The sequence below is a fragment of the Maniola jurtina genome, chromosome 23 (assembly GCF_905333055.1).
Source record: "Maniola jurtina chromosome 23, ilManJurt1.1, whole genome shotgun sequence".
NCBI lineage: Eukaryota > Metazoa > Arthropoda > Insecta > Lepidoptera > Nymphalidae > Maniola > Maniola jurtina.
This window is the reverse complement of record NC_060051.1, coordinates 4,943,154-4,962,892: the sequence shown is the minus strand read 5'-3', so window position 1 is coordinate 4,962,892 and position 19,739 is coordinate 4,943,154. Positions and strand designations below refer to the sequence as shown.

Sequence of the window (19,739 nt, the reverse complement as noted above, 5' to 3'; positions counted from 1 at the left end):
TGTTATTTTTTTCTATAAATTTTTCATTAGGTATATTTGTGTGATTTATGGTTAAATATATTGGTTAATTGTGTATGGTCGCCGTGATAAACGCTAAGAGGTCGCGAGTCGACTGGTCGACGACGCTGTATCATTCAAGCGGGCTTCTCACGTGCGTATGCATGCAAAAACTTTTACATAGAGCTCAATATTCTATTAGAATATACGTAAATCTGTGTTACAATGTTAGTGTTAGTCATTATTTTGATGAATATCTGCACGTGCGTCGAAGGTTGTCGCGTTGTTACGACGTTTTTAGGTTTCTCGGTTTTTATGACACGACGATAATTTAACTGGTCCACATTATTCAATAGCATTCCAACCCATCGCTGTATTGCTACTAGAACACACACACTACTACTAAACAGTACTACTGAACAGTACTACTAAACAGTACTAAACAGTAGAACTAGTAAACAGTGTTTTAATTTCAGTAAAGTGTATTTTCATGGTTTAATGGATCCAGTAGATACTGGATCCATTAAACTATCCAGAATTTGATATTTGCTAGTCTGCTTTTACCAGACGGTACCTATCGAGTATGCTGCATTTGTCACAGCTGGAATCGGATACTTTCATTCTAGTTGCACAGTCCACTGTCCAGTGTTTCCAAATATTGAATCCTCCTAATTTATATAAAACACAACAATATTTCTACCTACTCCTATGTCCGTTATAAACTTTGAAACAATCCAACCGATATGTGCCCCAAAACGATTTTATTAGAAAGGCAATAATGCGAAGATGGTTTTAGATCACTAAAACAATGCATAAGTACATTCTTTTCTTAGCGTAGTAACACACGCCGGGTATCTGCCAGTGCTTTATAGAAGACAAAAATATTGAAGACGCAGTACGTTCCAGACTTACAAGATCAGTAGATTCCAGTCTAGTCGCGTTCTGATTAGGTGGTAGAACAACTTTTACAGATACAAGCTACAGCCTTCGATACAGCTATTACTATTGAATGTCAACAAGAAAAATCTAATAAAAACTACCAAGGATATAAAGTAAAAAATTATTATGCTGTTAAGGGAGATATGGCTAGGGCTTATCGGTGTACACCGGATGATAAGATATATTAGGTAATTGAATCCACAGGCAGATTAAAAAACAAACTAGAAAGAGCGGTGTTTACAAACAAAATAGCTCCTCTAAAATCATCATCAAGTTATTTACACTGGAATTATAGTCAAGACTCAAGATAGAGGATTCTTTAGGGGACGATTCAGACCATTCATGTGTCATATTCAACTATTACTTGACTGCAATCGCCTCGATGGAAAATTGTGATGCAGCTTAGGAAGTTAAAATGTATAGCACTTGCCCAGAAGTCTATTTAAATTTTTGCTATAAAATTCATTGTTGCCAGTTCTAACTCTCACTATCTACGCGTTTTCGAGAAAGAAATACAAAACAACAAAATTACGGGTTGATCCGCTAAATTCAGCTTCGATGACGTCAGCCCAGCCTCACCTATACTCGGTTGCCTCGTAAGCCTTTATTTATAAACGATAAACACACGTGTTGCGTCCAAATATTTTCGAAACTGAGCCATTGTTGAGGAATTCGGTTCATGGTGTTTGAACTTGAATTCCAACCATTACTTTTTTGACCTTCACTATAATTATCGCGTCAAATTCTTCCCATGGTGTAGGTACCTAATAGGCAAACTTATGGAACATGATTCGTGCGAGGTCATCATTATTATCATCCCATCGCCTCAGAACTAGAAGGGTTAAGATATAGTCCACCACGCTGGTCAAGTGCGGATTGGTACACTTCACACACCTTTGAGAACAATGTGGTGAAATTTCAGGCATGCATTAAATTAGAGATCTTTAAAATACCTATGCAAATAATTTACTAACCTAGAAAGGGGTCACAACCCTTATCAATGAGGAATACGACGCATAGGAACCTACCTAGAGAAAAAAGACAGTTTTACTGATTAGCTCTTGGCTTCACGATAAAGAGACGTGTATCCAATTATTTTCGAAACTGAGCCACTGTTTGAAAATTCGGTTCACAGAATCTGAACTTGATTCCAACCACTTCCTTGTAACCTTGACTACGCTATTATCGCATCGAATTCCGGCAGTAACGTGAGAACGAATGTAACGTATGATTACGTACGTATAAGAACATAATATCACATTATTATGTACTAACGAATAACCGGCGTGTGACGCTAAAAGAAGAAATAAATTTTGGTGTTTATTGGTTTAAAACCATCATCGCATTATTGCCTTTCTAATGCCTTTGTTTGGGGCACATCGGTTGGATAAGATGGTTTAAAAATCTATAACGGACATAGGTAAAAATTTTTTGTGTATTATATAGAAAGATAAAAAGAAGATATTCATCGTTATCATCATCCCGATGATCAACCCATCGCCTACCCACTACTGAGCACGGGTCTCCTTTCAGGATGAGACGGGATTAGGTGCTTGGCCAGCGTGGCATAGTCTGCCACGCTGGCCAAGTGCAGATTGGCAGAACTCCGTGCAGGTTCCCTCCCAATGTTTACTTTCACCGTCAAAACAAGTGATATTTAATTGTTTAAAACGCACATGACTCCGAAAAGTTAGAAGTGCGTGCCCGGGATCGAACCTTTGACCTTTTGAATAGCAGGCGGACATCTTTACCACTTCGCTAAGACTTGAAGAAGACATTAATCATATCTAATCATTAATCAAACAGTTGCGCCCTAAAGCGTCATACCGTCTTCTAATAACAGGTTCCGCACTTGTGTATGTAACTGCTTAACCAGTCGTGTAGGACAGGCTTAGCTATTTTCTCCTATAACTACCCATATTATAAATGCGAAAGTGTGTTTGTGTATTGGTTTGTCCTTCAATCACGCTGCAACGGAGTAATGAATCGGCGTGATTTTTCGTATGGTTAAAGTTAAAGACATGGAGAATGACATAGGCAAATTTTTATCCCGGAAAATCAAAGGGTTCCCACGAATTTTTTTAAAAACTGAATCCATGCGAACGAAGCCGCCGGTATCCAGTTAGTAGTACCGAATATAGAGCTAAAGGGAGCTTCCCTTTAGCTTTAGCGTTACACGTATCTATTTTTGTAATAAATGCTTGATTAGCTTCCCTCGATTAAAATAGTACTCTAGTCTCTACATACGTAGAATGCGGTAGAAATATTGCGTAAAATGTGTTAATTTTTACATAGATGTGTGATGTGCGTGTGTCCACATTTACCTACAATAAAATAGTGCGAGATTTTAGTGTTTAGCTAGATATGCTGTTTCACGGCTACACACGTGAAATATTGACCTTCATAATATAGAACTTATTTCTTTTTCTTTTTAAGGCCGATTTACACCAATTGCGTATGAAGCACGTACATGTGACACGTGCGTAGTGACGCGCGTAAACCCGTAGACATAACTGCTCTACGTGAACGTTCACGCCACGCAAGCGGTATGTCTTGTTTCATACAGTTCCATACTTTACAACGCAATGGTACGCGCTACGTCTACGCTTACGCGGCCTGTGTGAACGAGCTGTTAATTCTTTTTAAAACATTTTGTCATTATAAAAAAAAAGTAACCTCTTTGTATAAAGTACCACATTAGCATAGTATCATTCTAACCAGTCCAGTTTTTTAGTTTTTAAACTAATATAAAATTGCTATGCATTTGATGAAACAGACCTTGTGCCGTATTTTTGAAATTCGCTTATGAGATAAGATTCTATTCCAATACGTCCTTTCGATCTTCAGACTAGAGGTTTCGTAAAAGAGATTAGCCTAACTAAAATTGTGAGATTAATATACCTACTTCAGTACATCAATGGGAAGCACTCAATGATAAAATCCCCGGTGGATGCAGGACTAAGGAATGGAAAAACAACTACTTAATTGAGCTATAGATAGACTGCTGTGGAGTGGATAGTTGGAATGCATTAAAGTAGAACCCGAGAAAAATGGATTTTCTATTCTTGTTGCAATGGTATTTGCTGTAAACAAAAGATATATCTAACTTCGGTGGCAAATCCCGAGACTTACGAAGGCCACAAGAAGAATGGGAGGTTCAAAACTGTTAACCATATAATATACAAAAGTTTACATACATACATACATACAATCAGATTGCACATTTCAGGATCATAAAATGATATTTTCGAGACAGTACTTAGACAGTTTTGTGCACGCGCGTCTTTTGTGAACGCGCGTGCAGAGTAAAAGTACGGATTGTATCTATCCTATATATTATAAAAAATTAGATGATGCCCGCGTTTTCGTCTTGCCTGGATGTAGGTAAATCCCGTGGGAACTCTTTGATTTTCCGGGATAAAAGTATCATATGTCTTTTCCTGATATGGAAGCTAACTCTAAATACCACATCAAAATCCGTGAAAACACAGACAGTCACACTTTCGCATTTATAATATTAGTATGGATTTGCTTGCGCCTCTCAGCCGAAAAACCTTCTTTAACAAAACAAAGAATTGAGAATTGGTTAACAAAAACTCACAACATAGTAGGTGGTAAGCCAGGCGTGATGCGTGACAGAATCAACCTCGGTCGCTCTTGGCACTATGCCATTGTTTCTCGATGAAAACACAAGCGACGAGAAAACCATACCTATTTACTCTACGGAAAGTGAAAAGACCCGTAATAAATACGACTAGAATTTTAATGAAGTTTTCATAGAGCTGTTTAATATTATAGTAGCAATCATACAGATTAGAGAGCTGTGCGGTACCTTGTTGGGTAAACTTCTTTCAGGTGGAAGAATCCTACAAAATCATACTGCTCCCCCAAAATTTAATCCTTCCACGACACAACAATGTGCACAAATATCTCACATTTTGTTCTAAATTGGCATAGTTTAACCGTAAATCATCTTTTTCTACGACAAACATTATAAAAACCATGCCACTAGTTTTAGAAGTGTTAATAAATTATTGTTTATGATTTCATCAGTTTGGTGCACAACTAATTACTAAATGAGTGCTATTATTATTGTTAGCCATGTACTATTTATTTATTACAAATAACTAAAAAAAAAGGTAGCAGATCTACAGTTCAAGAAAGGAGGTAAGAAATAAATACGAAGATTTATTACGAAAGCTGAACTAGCATTAAAAAAATAACACTAAGATATTGTCTCTACAAGAACAGCAAAGTAGACCAACTTGTAGACAAACTGGTTATTTCTAAGAAAAAACAGGACACGAATAAAAACAAGTAGAGCTATAGAACGTTGAATAGGTATACCTAGATTATTATTGATGATTTTAAAATTGAATTGAATGAAGTAATTAAGATTCATAGTGTAGTTCTCTAGGTATGCAATTAGATTCTTATGGGTATAATGTATCGTTACTCGTCTCAACAAGGTACTAATAATAGGTCTAATAAAATCAAGCTCGAAGGGGACGATGGAAGACAATAATATGAATACATTGTATGTAAGTTATGTACACAGGTGTAAAATGCAAAGTAAGTACACATATTTAAATGTTATAGAAAACATGTGATAACTGAACGCTTTTAATTTACGAGTATGTTAAAAAGAGTAGAAAGATATCGAGAATCACCAGATTTCCAAAGGAAAATGTATGTTTCTACGCTTTATGAACTTATTGGAGCAGCTAATACTTCTTTGATGTGGCTAAATAAGCCTGAATGAGGGCATAAAACCGTGTATGGTAAGGCACTCTAAAAACGGACTATATCCAAAGACAAGATAGAGTTTAAGTAAATAAAGCTCGTTAGGTAATACTAATGTCAATCGATTTTGTTTTGTTGTTCCAATTAGAACTTTCAAGAAATGCTGATCACCTTCGATCAGCAACAGGAATACATCGCTCAAGTGGCCACGTTTGCATACATGAAAATGTATGTTTCTTTAAAAAGTTTTATAACTCAAACACAAAGTTTCATTACTATTTCAAAATGTTTAAATTTAAGTCATCGGACAAAAGGAAAAATCTTCTGATGACTTTCCCATATCATTCCACACTGTCGCCAATTTATATAGGTATGCGTTTTCAAGAAATAGGCAAACTTCACACATTTCTCAGATGTTTTCCATTACCAATAAAGCAAGTGTTAGTTAATTGCTTATAACGGACGTAATTCCAAAAAGTTAAGAGGTCCATGGCTGCGTGCGCGGGATCAAACCCCGGACTTCCCGAATAGTAGGTCAAAGCCTTAACTATAGTTCGCGACGGGTCGAAATGGCAATCGGGGCGTCCCGACCCCCGCCTTATACGCCGATTAATATCTCGAACTATACTTATCTATCACCGCTTACGTTATAATACGCTGCCAAAATACGTGTAAACTTATTTACATTGTGTAATAATACTATGTAGGGCGCCACTGAAATGATTGGCATAGCACGAGAGTAAATGAATGATAACTCAGCGGGATCGGAGGTTATGATCGGTAATTCGTAATTGGGTTATCGATATCAGTCACTTCAATGATTACTATACATTTCGATGAAATGTTTCGTGCTTTAAATATAATATTTATAATTTGAACTTGAGTAGCAATGCCTATCAATTCCAACAACGAACAAAATAGTTTTGTGAAGTTTTGGGAAATTTTACTTTACTGAATTTGATACATTATGACTAATTTTTAACCCCCGACCCAAAAAGAGGGGTGTTATAAGTTTGACGTGTGTGTCTGTGTATCTGTGTGTCTGTGTATCTGTGTATCTGTGTATCTGTCTGTGGCATCGTAGCGCCTAAACGAATGAACCGATTTTAATTTAGTTTTTTTTGTTTGAAAGGTGGCTTGATCGAGAGTGTTCTTAGCTATAATCTAAAAAAATTGGTTCAGCCGTTTAAGAGTTATTTAAGTCTTTTCTAGTTTTCTTGTAGAAAAGAAGGTTAGATAACCGTTAGGTTCATAATATTATGTCAATAGACAAATGTCAAACTATCAAGATGGACGTTGCCTAAATACATAATTATTTATTTGAAAATGATGTTTTGGAAAACTCAAATACTTTGGATCGTCGGGGGTGTTATAAATTTTTAATTTACACTTGTGTAGTACTAGTTGTGTGTGTTGTGTTACACTTGTGTATTAATAGATCTAAATCTAGTGCTATACTTTTCTGCAGGAAGCATTATGAAAGGGACAGCAATACATTTAGACCTGCCATTTTCATTTAATTTAGAAATTGTGAGCAATTCTGTTGCACAAAATCTTAAGTATAATATACATAGCCACTCAAGCGCGTGGTAAGTTCGTGGTATATAGAGATCAAAATTTTCTTATGATAGGAACACAACGAAATAAGAGAAAATATCCAGCATAAACTAAAATAAACACCATGCAACACTAGAACAAAGAGAGATGTTTGAAACAACATAGGTTTAAATATAGAAGTAAAACATAATATGATCTACTGAGTATTAATCTTCCCCCTATATCAGCACATCAAACTAAACGCTTCCCATAAGTTTGTTATTATAACTCTCACACGCACAGTAGCGTATGATTAAAAAGTCACCGGGACGGAAAATATAGGAGACGCCACAACTCATACCCCTCTGCTGTTTAATTAACCTACAAGTATGTAAATAGATATTTTAGAATGAAATAGTATAGAATATTTAGAGCGGGCTTTAAAAGGAATTGCTTCGGCTACTTCTCAGTGCGGAAAAGAAACCCAAGACAGAAGAAAACTAAGATGACGTTAGGTATTATAACGATATTACGAGTCTTATTATGGCGTTTGTAGCCGTTTTCTACCTGGAGGAGCCCAAACTTGGTGTTTGAAAATGTTGTAGTTTGTTTTTAGAATCAGTGAACATTTTCTTTTCATAAGTTAAAGAAATTAAATTTCATACAAAAAGTTTGATGTCATAAATTTTTTTAGGACCACAAGACTTGCCAGCGCAGTCACAAAGACGTATAGAGTTACATCTTTTTATACTGAAGAATACAATAAACCGCGGTCGTCATATTTTGAAAACAAAAGTTCTCTTGTGGCTCAATCTGTTTTAGGGTTCACCGAATTTAAATAAACCCTACAAAGTGGGCCCCAAAATTATACCTTAGTCTGTTCCCAATTCTAGACCTAGATAAAACCGTTACTTTTTCAAACTAAACAGTATTTTAATAGGATCATAAACAACAGTTAGCCACAGATACACTCTAGTCTCTACAACAAACACAAGTCACAACTAACGACATACCTATAAGGGTATAATAACCCTACATTACAATGCAACCCAATTATATAGACAGCCTTAAATGCAAACGCTGTGGAATGAACTTCCCATTCTCGGTCTACCGAAGTTTATTTGGCTCTATAAAGGCATTTATTGGGTAATAAACAAATATACTTACCAAAACAGCAAGAGCAAGCGACTCCACAGAGTAAAACACCCAAAAATTATGCCACACAATTAAAATTTGACACTTTTTTCACAAATCGCGTAAGATGTTCACAGAATGACGTTAAGAACGCATCTGCATCTAGCTGTGCATCTTTATGACTTCCATTGAGGAATAGATTAGATAATGACTAGTCGATCGGAGATGCATGGAAATGCGACTGGCGCTGATGTAGGCAGCACTAGAGTAACCACAACTTCAAGGAAATTAAAAAATGGGGAAACAGAAATTACTTCGTGTGGTATATGCTTCATCGTCATCTCGACCGATAGACATCTTTTGCTGGACACAGTAAGTATCTCATCTCATCTAGTAAGAATCTCAGCAAATCGTTTGTGTTCTCCCGCCTGCTTATCTTTATCTAAGGAGTTATCTAACACAGCTTTTTCCGGCGCGGAGAGCCTTGTGAGTTGTGTTAAATCGGTTCTTCAAGTTTTATTACGTTTATTGGTTCTTCAAGCCCAGCCATTGTTCCAGTTCATTTTGTGTCTCGATGAGCTATGTCGGTTTTGCTCTGAATTTCATTTATATAAATACTCGCAAAAATCTTGCTTATTATTATTATGTTTATATAACTTACTCTCACGCCCGGGTAAAAAATAGATACATATAAAAACCAAAGGAAATATAATATACCTACTTACATAAAAACATTATTGTTATTAAGCGCTTAGTAAAATTTAATAAAAAAATACAGAGTTGAAACCCCCTACCTTTTGGAAGGAAAATAAAATCGACGATGCATAAAATCAAGCCTTTTTACTTACATGAGAATAAAACTACTTCTTTATCAGAATGAAATTTAATTAGATTAGGACTGTATCAAGAGAATGAGAGAAGTTAAGTATATTATGGTTACCCTTCCCAATTTAAATGATTGAAAAGAACAATTTGTAGTCAATTTGCCGAGTATCTAACAAACATATGGTGTTTACAATGGCAATACGCATGCATTATGCATACTATTGTGGTTATAGGGTACAATGTGGTTATGGGCTACAAATGATTTGCCTACAATACATATTGGATAAGCAGGTTACGTTCGCTTCGTTATTTTGATTGAGTACTGACTATCAATGACTTCAAAAGTATGTCAAAGTTGAATGTATTGTTTTTTATTTTATTATTTCTATGAATTAAACATTGTTATACGGTACACGCCTACAGTGTTTTAAATCATAATTGAGTTTTTGTAACTGAAATGTTTTATAGAACCTGTGTGGTTCATTTGAATATTAATCATTAATATTTAAATGTTTTGATGTTATGAAACTGCTCTTACTGAAGTTAACTTTTCAGTTACGGCAAATTTAATTTATACTTCCATTTAATATTAGGTATAAATGCGAAAATTCAAGTATTTATGTTTTCCAATTAATTATATTATTTTCACCATATAAAAGTGACAAGCTCTTTACCAATAAAAATCCTATTAAATTTTAATTTTTTCACGATTTTCGGGTCCCGTGCCTCAAAAGGAAGAAGAAACTCTTTTAAGACAGACAAACAGACAGAAAGACAGAAAGTCATACAAGTGAAATCCTTTAAATTAAGGGTCACGCCTCTTTTTATCCAATAGATCAATTCACAAAGATTGAGATCAAATCGTTTAAAAAACTGTTATGATTATCATCGTCATTCAGCCTCCTTAGAGTCGTCGAGTTTCTGCTCAGTAATAATTCATTTATTTGCCCCAGAACGAAATGTTTATTTATATCTCCGATTTATCGATCAAGTGTCCAGTATTTATTAGAATTACAAATCAGCACCAAGTGGCAAAAGGCCGCCTCAATTGCTATATCTTACGTAATAGTGACAGATAAAATATACAGAGGCATATCACTGGGAAACACTCATTAACACACATAAATCTGGCGATGGAAATTATCGAGCATTGGTGTTAATTTGGTTGGTACACAAACTCTAAACTAGTAAGAACTTATAGGTCAAGTAGCTGTACATCTATAACACCTATAATAATATTATAAAGAGGTAAAGTTTGTACGTTTTTTGTAAGGGGTAAGCTATGGAACTACTGAACCGATTTTGAAAGTTCTTTCACCAGCAGAAAGCTATAGACTAATTGTTGCTAGTGTATATCACTAATTTTTTTTAACTTTTCCACAAAAATTGTAATAAGCTTCCCGTGCGTAGCCGGGGCGGGTCGCTAGTGTAAAAATATAGTACTATTATGGAAAGGATAGCGAAAGACTTGCCAATTTAGCATGATAACTATCTGAGAGCAGCCAAAAATGTACAACTAACCCTAACTAAAGACAAAATGGCTAATTTTATTGTTCTACACAACCACTAAACTAAAATTACAGGTCTTAATGTATTGCTATCCCTAAAGAATGCTAAGTAGGACCAAGGTTTTTAAAAGGTTGACACAGTAGTCCAACCGCCAACGCCTTTGATTTCGTGGTAAATGACGACCACGAGATCAAAGGCGTTGTACATAGGGTCCTAACTACGCAATCCAGTATGGGTCGCTCCTTTATCCCGCACTTACCGCACGATGGCTTTGTCGAACCTTTATATGTAAAATCATATCATTAATCTGTTGTTTGGTCCTAGGAAGAATTCTTTATTGGAAACATCAGTTTTTGGAAATTCCCACGTTTTTTGGCGGTAACTCAAAAACGATCAACTTTTGTAGCTAACCGCTTTTTAGAAATGAGGCGGTAGTATGTTCCACCTAACCAGTTAACGTCTGGAACATGCCAACACCCCTTACAGCGATGAAATAACAAGCCTGAACAATAATAAGACTTACACATTATACAGCATGTTCTTAAAATTCATTACTATTGTAACCCACTCAAGTTCAACCGTAACCATGTTACATGTTAGACCTTTTAGCCAAGGTCTTAAGGTCGATAATGGCTTCACTTGATATTTTACTTTGAGGATTCATGTGGGGCCTTTATTTTATAGTTGGCAACTGTCCAGTTTTCAATTTATGCACGGTTGGCGGATATCATTAAATATAGCGGTGCGCGGATTTAGATCAAAGTTTGCGCGCACACAGTTGTTGTTTTTCAACCTTAGGGTCGACGCAAACGAGCAGCGAAGTTTAGCCAACGGTTCCAGAAAATACCAGACCTGAAGAGTAGTAGTAGAAGCACGCTGCCAGTCTTCCTCTAGGGTGGTTGATATGATTTCATAATAAAAATTATTGAGTCAACATTATTTGTTTCTACGTATGGCTGAAATCCCATTGAAGGAAGCCGCCGTGAAAATACGTCACAAGGCTCGTCAGCTCTCTTGGACGTTTAAAGTCACTTGGAGGAATTTTAACTGAATGCAAAACCAATTAGGTACTTACTTACGACTGAATTATTTATTTTATTGGAATAATTAAAAGTTGTTACAACAGTCAACACACATTTTATTTTATTACCAAAAAGTCTTGCCTCCACTTCACTCTGTCTGTTTGCGTAAGCTCTTATTTAAAGTGTTTTAATATTTTCCATGGTAATAGTACAAAGTTGCAAATCTTAGAAACTGCTTTCCAAATAGTGGTACAGTCTATGTGTCTTAAACACCTATAAAGCTGGCCACCATGAAATTATTTTAAGCTTTGCCACCACTTTGCCTGTCTGCGCTGACTCTACATTACGATGACTTTGGTTGCGGTAATTGTTGGTGATAACCATATCTCTCCACCTTTCATTTTGTGTGTCATACAATTCATAATATACACAAACTCGGCGATATTTGAGAAACGTATGGTTTACGAGCATGGCATATGAAAGGGAAATTTTCTCGTTAATCAAATATGCAGTGTTTTAACCAAAAGGGAAATCGAAGTCACATAATTTCTACCGACGTTTTAGGTAACGTTTAGACGTGTATGTAAAACTTGTTTGAATTCCAAAACCATAAACGACGTGGAAGTATGAATTAGAGGTTCACTTTCAACACTAAAACTTAATTAAGGGCATTGGTCTCTCATTCAGTCGTGTTTCTCAGATCGTTTGGATTTCAATGAACTTTATTTGAAGTTTTTGGGGAACTTAGGAAATATATGAATTCGTATCGAATAGTTCAATTCTTCAGGTCATACATAGAGGACCATACTATTATTATAAAATGCGAAAGTGTCCGTCTGTTCATATAACTGATTTTGACGTTTGGTACAGAGATAGCTTGCATGCCGGTAACGGACATAGGCTTAGTTTGGTTTTGTGTTTTTGAGATAGCCCCCGTCACAAAAATGGTCTAAAACTGACAACTTTGACGGCACTCCATGTCCTTATTTTTTCTTGGAATATGCGACTCTGCACTCTGACTCGCTTATACTCAACACCCAGGGAATCAGATTCTGATATTATGCTTATTAAGGTAACATTTGAAGTTTCACTGCAATAATAATGGTCCATGGACCAGTTTTTTGTGGCACAATAATAGGTCGATACTTACCGGTATCACCTACAGCCTGGCTCAAAGTGTTTTCGGTGAGTGGCCTCAGAGCTTCCACAGCGCTGATGTAGCCTAGCCGGTCTGCTATTGCACACGCCGTTTGGCCGTTCTGTTACAATAATTATCCCATTAAAATCAAAACCCCATCATCAATGATGATGATGAGGTTTTGATAATGATATCGTCAACGGATAAACGTCCGCATAATAATTATGACAAGATGAGATATCATATTGAACATTTACTGAACCATTAGTGTCATTAGGTTACCTACCTACCTACCAGTTACTTAGAAATTGTATGAAAAAAACATTAGCTTAAATTTGACTTCCAACGCTGTCCCGATTTTTTTCTTTTGATGCAATGAAATGAATAAATTAATACAATTCAATTACAAAGTCAATAAATAAAGATGATATAATTTTTATCGGCTAATAGGTTGAGAAATCAATTAATTACGTATCAATATACTCACGGCTGATAACGCGTTGGGATCAGCATTGCTCTTGAGCAACAGTTGAATGATAAGCGTATGCCCTTGCTGGGCAGCTTGATGGAGTGGAGTGAACCTGATTAAAGAAAACCAAATTACCATGTTGACCATAGACATATTCTACAAAAACCTCTTCCACTTTCAAGTATCACTTGTAGAGGTCTCTTATTTTTGCTACATTTGTCCCTGGATATGTAATAGCGCTGTGGTCTTATTAGTGGGAGGTCCTGGGTTCGATTCCCGGCAGGGGTTTGGAATTTTACAATTTCTAAATTTCTGGTCTGGTCTGGTGGGAGGCTTTGGCCGTGGCTAGTTACCACCCCACCGCCAAAGCCGTGCTGCCAAGCGATTTAGTGTTCCGCTGCGATGCCGTGTATAGAAACCAAAGGAGTATGGTTTAATGAAAACTGCCATACCCCTTCCAGGTTAGCCAGCTTCCATCTTAGACTGCATCATCACTTACCACCAAGTAAGATTGCAGTCAAGGGCTAGCTTGTATAAGAATAAATAACTTTCCGCTTGCTACATTTGTCTCTGGACATGTAATAGCGTTTTACCCGTGAGCGGCTTTAGCAGTGACGTCCGCGCCAGCCTCCAACAGTGTCTTGGCGGCGGCGTGATGTCCGTGATGCGCGGCCGCGTGTAGTGGCGTGTAGCCGTCGCGAGTGCGCGCGCCACATCTCCCGCCGGCGCCTAGGAGCGCTTTGAGGACTGCTGTGCGACCTTCCGCTGCTGCTAAGTGTACTGGTGTTAGACCTGATAAGAGATGTTATAATATCAGCTGAGCTGATAATTTTTTTATATACATACATTTTTAAAGACATAGGACCTAAATTCTTTTTTCTTTGCTGCACCAACTTGTTTTTTAACGACTCTTATCGCCATCGTACTGAATCTGCGATTCTTATTAGTTTTTTCTTGTCCCAATATACTACTGTACTGTACTGTTTATATTTCGGACAAAATTGGCCATTCAGGAAACGTCAATTTGCTTTATTTAAGAAAAAATCGACTAGATACCATTGTTAGCAGGCACGTTGACGTCAGCCCCTCGTTCGATCAGCATTTCCACACAATCCTCGTGGCCCTCCTGAGCTGCCATGTGTAGTGGTGTGAATCCGGCTTTTGACTTTACGCCCGGGTCCGCATCTGATGAACCATAACCAAAATAACAATATAAACAAATGAAAACAGCAAGCAAACGAGCAGGCGGTTCACCTGATGTTATGTCATGACCCAAGAATATTTGAAAGAAGAAAGAAAGAAAATGCATTTATTTGTTGTTTGTGTCACAGGTAAAAATAAATCATACAAATGTGCATTTTCATCTGTGAAACCATCCCAAATGGGTGTCCAGTTCAGCATAATGTCTTTCATCACATGCGTCAACACGCATAAAATGCAGGGCACTGATTTTCAGTTGTGACCCGGGTATGATTTGCAGCACCAGAGGAACCGCCAATGCGTTGCCAATCTTTCAAGAATTTGTTGATCCACCTCTTGAATAACCCCGTCTTGAAATCTAGTGGGAACACCACTGAAGGGAGTTGGTCCCGCAGTTTACATGTCCGTGGATAAAAAGATCTGGTATAACGGGTAGTTAAAGTCAACAACCGGAGGGTGAAATTGCTTATAGTGAATATTAAATACAAAAGTAGGGCTTTTTACGAGCAACTTTAATTTCACAGAAAATTAAAACTAAATCGACAGGACTACCAATTTGTCCATGCTTTTTAGGTTTCAAGTGGTCCATATAACTTTTAGTTCTGCGAATTTAGTCCAGGGCTTTGCGAATAGATCAGAGTATTTGCCGAATAGCTGAAAAGTTGAGGTCTTTGCTTTCTGTTAGGTTACATAGTTTTGTTTGGCACAAACAAGCGAATAAACTTCGGCAACATTTCGATCCCCTTTTATTTAAATGACTGCCCATATTAAAAATTCGAAAGAATGTTTTTTTGTTGGGCGGACGAAGTTACGGGCATCAGCTAGTGTCGAATAATATTGAACCTTCTATTTACAAATATTCACATAAATTATGTACAATTTTAACGAATTGGTGGGACGCCCGGAGGATATTTACAGGATATTCACGGTTTGCTAGATATTTAAACGGGGATTTAATATACAAAAGCATTGCTCTACATACCATGTTCCAATAACGCGAAGGCGATATCGGGATGATTGTGCCGACATGCGATGTGAAGTGCCGAATGCCCGTTCTTCGCCAAAGAATGTGGGGAGGCACCTGTAGAGAACATATTCTAGCTTATTACACTAGCGGAATTCACTAACACTAAATAAAATTTGCTTTAGCGTTACGTGAAAATTGTGTGTAGTGCTGTGTGTAGTGATTGGAGAAAAATATGGAATATGAGCTTATACACAGCCGTGGATTCAAGATAATTTGGAGGATGGCCGGCCTTTGGAGGTACCAAAGCTTGGCTAACTAAGCAGCATGAACTTAATCTGCCAATAACAAAATGTACAATAGTAAGAATGATTCTTGGGCCAGTTTAGAATAGTATCTTTGTCCAAAAGCAGTAAAGCAATATCCAGATCTCCATACTATGGACTCAATACTATGTATCCATATGTATAGATGTGATGTGACTGAACGGAGCATGGCTGAACACTCCTTGCTAGGAACAACCATGTAACTTCCTAAAAGTAGTTGTGCTTTTATGGAATTTTATAGAACTACCCAACATTTGTATGTGTGTATGTATAATATCTTCATTGCACCACAAAACCCAAATGAAAAGTTACAAAAAGAAAACTTAAAATGTAGGTACAAAAAAAAAGAGATTCCGACGAATTGAGAACTTCCTCCTTTTTTCGAAGTCGGTTAAAAAGGCGGTCTTATCGCTAAACAGCGATCTCTTCCAGACAACCTTAACGTTAGGGAGATAACGAACAAATGGACAGTGAGTGGTGGTGTATATAATAAACCTAAATACTAAATTGTCTTACCTTTGTCCAACAAAAGTAGAGCGATGTCCGGATGTCCATAATACGTGGCCATGTGTAAGGGTGTGATGTGGCTCTTGCCAGGAGCATCTGGCTGAGCCCCCCTTGCTAGGAGTAGTCTTGCAACGCCTATGTCTCCATACTTGGCTGCTAAGTGTAAAGGGGTAAAGCCTTTTCGTGTTTCTGCTTCTATGGGGGCGTTGTGGTCGAGAAGGATTGACGCTACTTCTTCTTTGCCTGTTTGGAATATACATATAATTTGATAATAACTTTCACGCACTGAAGACCGCCTTTACTTTTGAGGATATAATCAAAGTTATCGGATAACATGAAATAGTTTTGTGATAAAACCAAGACATGTGGGATGCTGACAAAAGTGTGCGGATATGTAAAGTCGATTTATCTTATCATTTAGTTGATAGATTAGTTTTTATTGACACCAAACCACCAAAACTTTTTACGTGAAAACCGTTCGGTAAAAGTACTGTACGTAATATAATCCCATGAATGTTACATGCCAACCAATTGATTACATTTATTAGCAACTAAAAGCTTAAAATAATATAATTTCAAAATATTACTGTCGAAAATTCACAGCACGATTTTGGTTTTGACTAGACTTTTCTGTGAAAGATATTCAAAGTAGTCCGTCTAGTCGTTTTTCATTTGCAGTATTTGCGCGAGGATTCTTCAAATTTCTTGTCAGTTTATCTGCTAACCTTCTTTGGCAGCGATGTGTAAAGGCGTGTATCTGTCCTTAGTTGTAGCAGCGACTTGCGCTCCGTGCTGCAGCAGTAGCGCCGCGATGTCACCGTGGCCGAGTCGAGCAGCTACGTGTAATGGGGTCTGTTCCTCTCTAGCTCGAGCTTCCACCTGAAAGAGACCCAGTATGTTTCATAATGCATAAGAATTTTTACTGGTAGTTCTTTTCTGCAATGGCATCATTTTTTTTAAACAAAAAATATTAGCCATGTTAAATGACTAATATTCCCCTTTCCTCTCACACTAAGCGTCAGGCTTGTGCTTGGATGGAATAGGTACGACAATAGTGCGACGGGCGGGGTTTGAACCGTCGACCTTTCGGTTTTCAGTCCACTCCTTTACCGGTTGAGCTATTGAGACTATTACGTATTAAAATTGCAATAGCTGGTAGTAAGGTCAAAAGTTTGTTGAATGCACACAGAGGAAACAGTCACTAGCGTGAGCCACGTGCAGTGGTGTCAGCCCTGACAGTCATCTTCTCCTGCTCACCTTGGCATTATTCCTCAGCAACACCCTCACTAGGTCGGTCTGATGCGCCCTCGCCGCTAGATGTAGGGGTGTCTCCCCCCGCGCCGTGGCGGCATCGGCATCCGCGCCCGCGCCCACTAGCACTAGAGCGATGTTCATGCAACCCATGAACGACGCCACGTGTAGAGGTGTCAGCCCTGACTCTGTTGTTGCTGATTTACCTGAAAGAGTAACAACAAAATTACTAATATAACTTCGGCTAATGATGCTATCGGCTATGAGTACTTTAATTCGCAGCGTTTTTTACTAATTTAGAGAAATATTACTTATAGATTGTAATTATGCTCAATTGCAATTCAAAGTCAAAGCATCAAGAGCAGATGCTTAGAGGGCACTTCTGACTTCTGAGGCTTGCTAACTTATATCAGTATAAGAATCCCAAGAGAACGCATAGCGTGACAAATGTGTGTCCAAGATGAAGGAGTAGGAATAAGGGTAAAAAATCGATTGTTCATTGATCTGTTCCAATTTATTCTGCCATTTCGACATGAAAATATTACGAACTTTTACAAAATTACAATTTAATTTCATTACACGTTAATGAAGTGGAGTGGAGTGGAGTGGAGTGGTGGATTTTTCAATGGAGTGGACTGTGGAGGATCATATATATTTGAGAAAGTAAATCATCCATCCATCATGGATCAATTTACTGACACGAGAACAGCTACCCGACCATGAATTTAACCCTGAAGTTGTTTACCACAACTGAATTAGTCCTTGAACTTCAGGGCTTGAAATGGTGTATCGCAATTCATCTAGACATTGTTTACGATTTCGGAATCGTTAGTTCTAATATCTGAAATGATGTATGTGTCTCATTCAATATTACTGTTCATATTACTTTATTTTATTGCGTGATAGGCTTGCGCTTGTCGACAATAATGCTTAAAAAAACAATGATGAGATCTAGTTTGGAGCACGCTTGCCTAGAAGATGCCTGTTCACTCTGCCTTGCAGTGAAGGTATTCAGGCTATACGTGGCAGGAAACACCGCCGGTAGGTCATTCCACACCATAGCAATTCAGAAACATAGCAGAAAAGTTTGTGCGAGTAGTGTGGAAGATATCAGCTTAATATCATAGATTTTTTATAACTTGATACATACTTGCACCATATTTGAGCAGTAGTTCCACAACTTTGAGCCTGTTCTTCTTACACGCGATGTGTAGTGGTGTGAATCCGTTTAGAGCTCGTGCGTTTGCGTCTGCGTTTCTGTCTAGAAGTAGTTTTGCTACCTGTAAAAATAAAATTTATTTTCTTTCATAAAAATGACAAACGTAGGCCAGTTCCCCACGAATTTCGATGCCATGTAATTGATCTACCGTTTTGAAAGATAATTTCTGCTTTTGAAAGTTTGCTGCCTGAAAGCCTGGAATCTTTTGCTTTTACCAGTCCGAATAAAATCTATTTTTCATTTAAGAATTCTGAAAAAATACCTTTTGTAGAAAACAAAAATGTTAAGAGGAGTAAGACCATTCTGGAACCAAAGATTTATCTTAACTTTTGTCTAGATGTGATCGCCTTTAACAGACATGTAAAAAGGGGTAAGATCGCACCTTAACGTGACCGCAATGCGCCGCGACGTGCAACGCGGTGAGGTAGTCGACGGTGACGTCATCGATAGGCGCGCCCTCCGACAGCAGTACCTTGGCCGTCTCCACGTGTTCGCCTTGCACGGACATGTGGAGAGGGGTAAGACCGTTCTGGAACAAAAATAAATAAATCTAAATAACCATCGGATATTTTTTACAAACAGGGATGAGCAAAAAGAGCTTTGTATAAAGATGTTATTGTGTAAAGGTGTAGTGGTAGCGATCACAATGTATAGGAGACGGTTAAAGTGATACAGGGTACCAAGAATCTGGATAGCTCCGAAAAATAAGAAGGAAAAGTGTTCTTTGGAGATTCTGGAATCTGACATTGAGATTTTTGAGCATCTATAGCTCAACGGTTGAGGAGCGGACTGAATTCCGAAAGGTCGGCGGTTCAAACCCCACCCGTTGCACTATTGTCCTACCCACTCCTGGCACAAGCTTTACGCTTAATTGGAGGAAAAAGGGGAGTAATAGTTATGATTAGCATGGCTAATATTCTAAACAAAAAAAAAAGAAGTGGAAATAGCGTTCTTAGGAAA

The 19,739-nt window shown here is 37.6% G+C and overlaps 1 protein-coding gene across 5 annotated transcripts in view; it reads right to left on the bottom strand.

The window, feature by feature from the left end:
* LOC123877329 (ankyrin-3-like) overlaps positions 1-19,739 on the bottom strand; it is a 161,937-nt gene that overhangs the window by 60,189 nt on the left and 82,009 nt on the right. For all 5 annotated transcript variants that reach the window (XM_045923966.1, XM_045923968.1, XM_045923965.1 and 2 more), the window contains exons 8-17: positions 19,162-19,308; positions 18,711-18,840; positions 17,567-17,766; positions 17,035-17,188; positions 16,319-16,552; positions 15,495-15,593; positions 14,369-14,497; positions 13,906-14,104; positions 13,331-13,424; positions 12,856-12,964 (exon numbers count right to left, since the gene is read on the bottom strand). In XM_045923966.1, the coding sequence (XP_045779922.1) occupies positions 12,856-12,964; positions 13,331-13,424; positions 13,906-14,104; positions 14,369-14,497; positions 15,495-15,593; positions 16,319-16,552; positions 17,035-17,188; positions 17,567-17,766; positions 18,711-18,840; positions 19,162-19,308 (1,495 nt within the window). The remainder of the gene's footprint in view (positions 1-12,855; positions 12,965-13,330; positions 13,425-13,905; positions 14,105-14,368; positions 14,498-15,494; positions 15,594-16,318; positions 16,553-17,034; positions 17,189-17,566; positions 17,767-18,710; positions 18,841-19,161; positions 19,309-19,739) is intronic.